This window comes from Artemia sp. Qi Xiang Cuo, chromosome 13, assembly GCF_049724085.1.
Source record: "Artemia sp. Qi Xiang Cuo chromosome 13, ASM4972408v1, whole genome shotgun sequence".
Taxonomy (NCBI): Eukaryota; Metazoa; Arthropoda; class Branchiopoda; order Anostraca; family Artemiidae; genus Artemia; species Artemia sp. Qi Xiang Cuo.
Genome location: NC_142806.1, coordinates 60,761,923 through 60,762,807, shown reverse-complemented (window position 1 = coordinate 60,762,807; position 885 = coordinate 60,761,923). Strand labels below are relative to the sequence as shown.

General features: G+C 36.6%; 1 protein-coding gene across 1 annotated transcript in view; it reads left to right on the top strand.

Moving 5' to 3' along the window:
• Positions 1–527, top strand: part of LOC148945505 (uncharacterized) — a 3,833-nt gene extending 3,306 nt beyond the window's left edge. Inside the window, exon 2 of the mRNA XM_089099064.1 lies at positions 495–527. Within this exon, the coding sequence (XP_088955190.1) occupies positions 495–527 (33 nt within the window). The remainder of the gene's footprint in view (positions 1–494) is intronic.
• Positions 528–885: the final 358 nt, after the last annotated feature.

Sequence of the window (885 nt, the reverse complement as noted above, 5' to 3'; positions counted from 1 at the left end):
GAAACGCCCCAGAGGTAGACCACGTATGAGATGGGATATCCGCGATCGACTCACAGCGTGGGGCATTGACCCCAGTGAAGCTCCTACCCTCGCCCAAAACAGGCAACCCCGGAGATGACTAATGGTGGTTACGTCTGGTTTCCTCTACGCTGGCGACGCTGCCGAGCAAGAGCTTTAAGTCAAAGTAAGTCAAGTTAAGCTTTTTTTTTTTTTTTTTTTTTTTTTTTACCGTTTCGTCTAAATGCAATATCCCTTTAAAGAATGCTGACTATTATAAGAATTTTGAAGAGAAAGTGACTTTATAATAGTATCATTTATCATCCGATTTTCTTTTATTTGAATAAGATAAAGTATACACCAATACCTCGCTTTGCGTCGTTTCGTTTTGCATTTTTTTCGAAGTTGCGTCGCAGCTCAATTAGAACTAACTTTCACTGCGCGTCGTTAGGTTTTCGGTTTTCGTTGGATTCGAGTCTTAAATTTTTTTTTTCTAGTCCCTTTCTATCAGACAAATCCCCTTTTTGTAAACTTAACTTCATCTTTCCTTTTACTTGTTTGGTTTTCTTTGGTTCTTTCTTTTATGTAATAATTACGGTTTTCCCTTTTTCTGGCAGGCGATTCAATTAGCTGCGCAGTAAAAAGGGTGACTCATCCCTGTTAAAAATGTATTTTTGGACGCCAATTTGGCTAAAATTCAATGAGGGGTAAAGGGAGAATTCGTTCATACAAAGCAGATTAAGTTTAATTTTGTTTTTCATAAATTAATTGAATATAGTAGTTTATTTTGTTTTAATTGGATAAGAAGCGCCATTGATTACTAAAAAAATAATATTAGGTAGCGCTACGTATCTGCGTGTTATTTGAACGATCTAAACGAGGATTTGT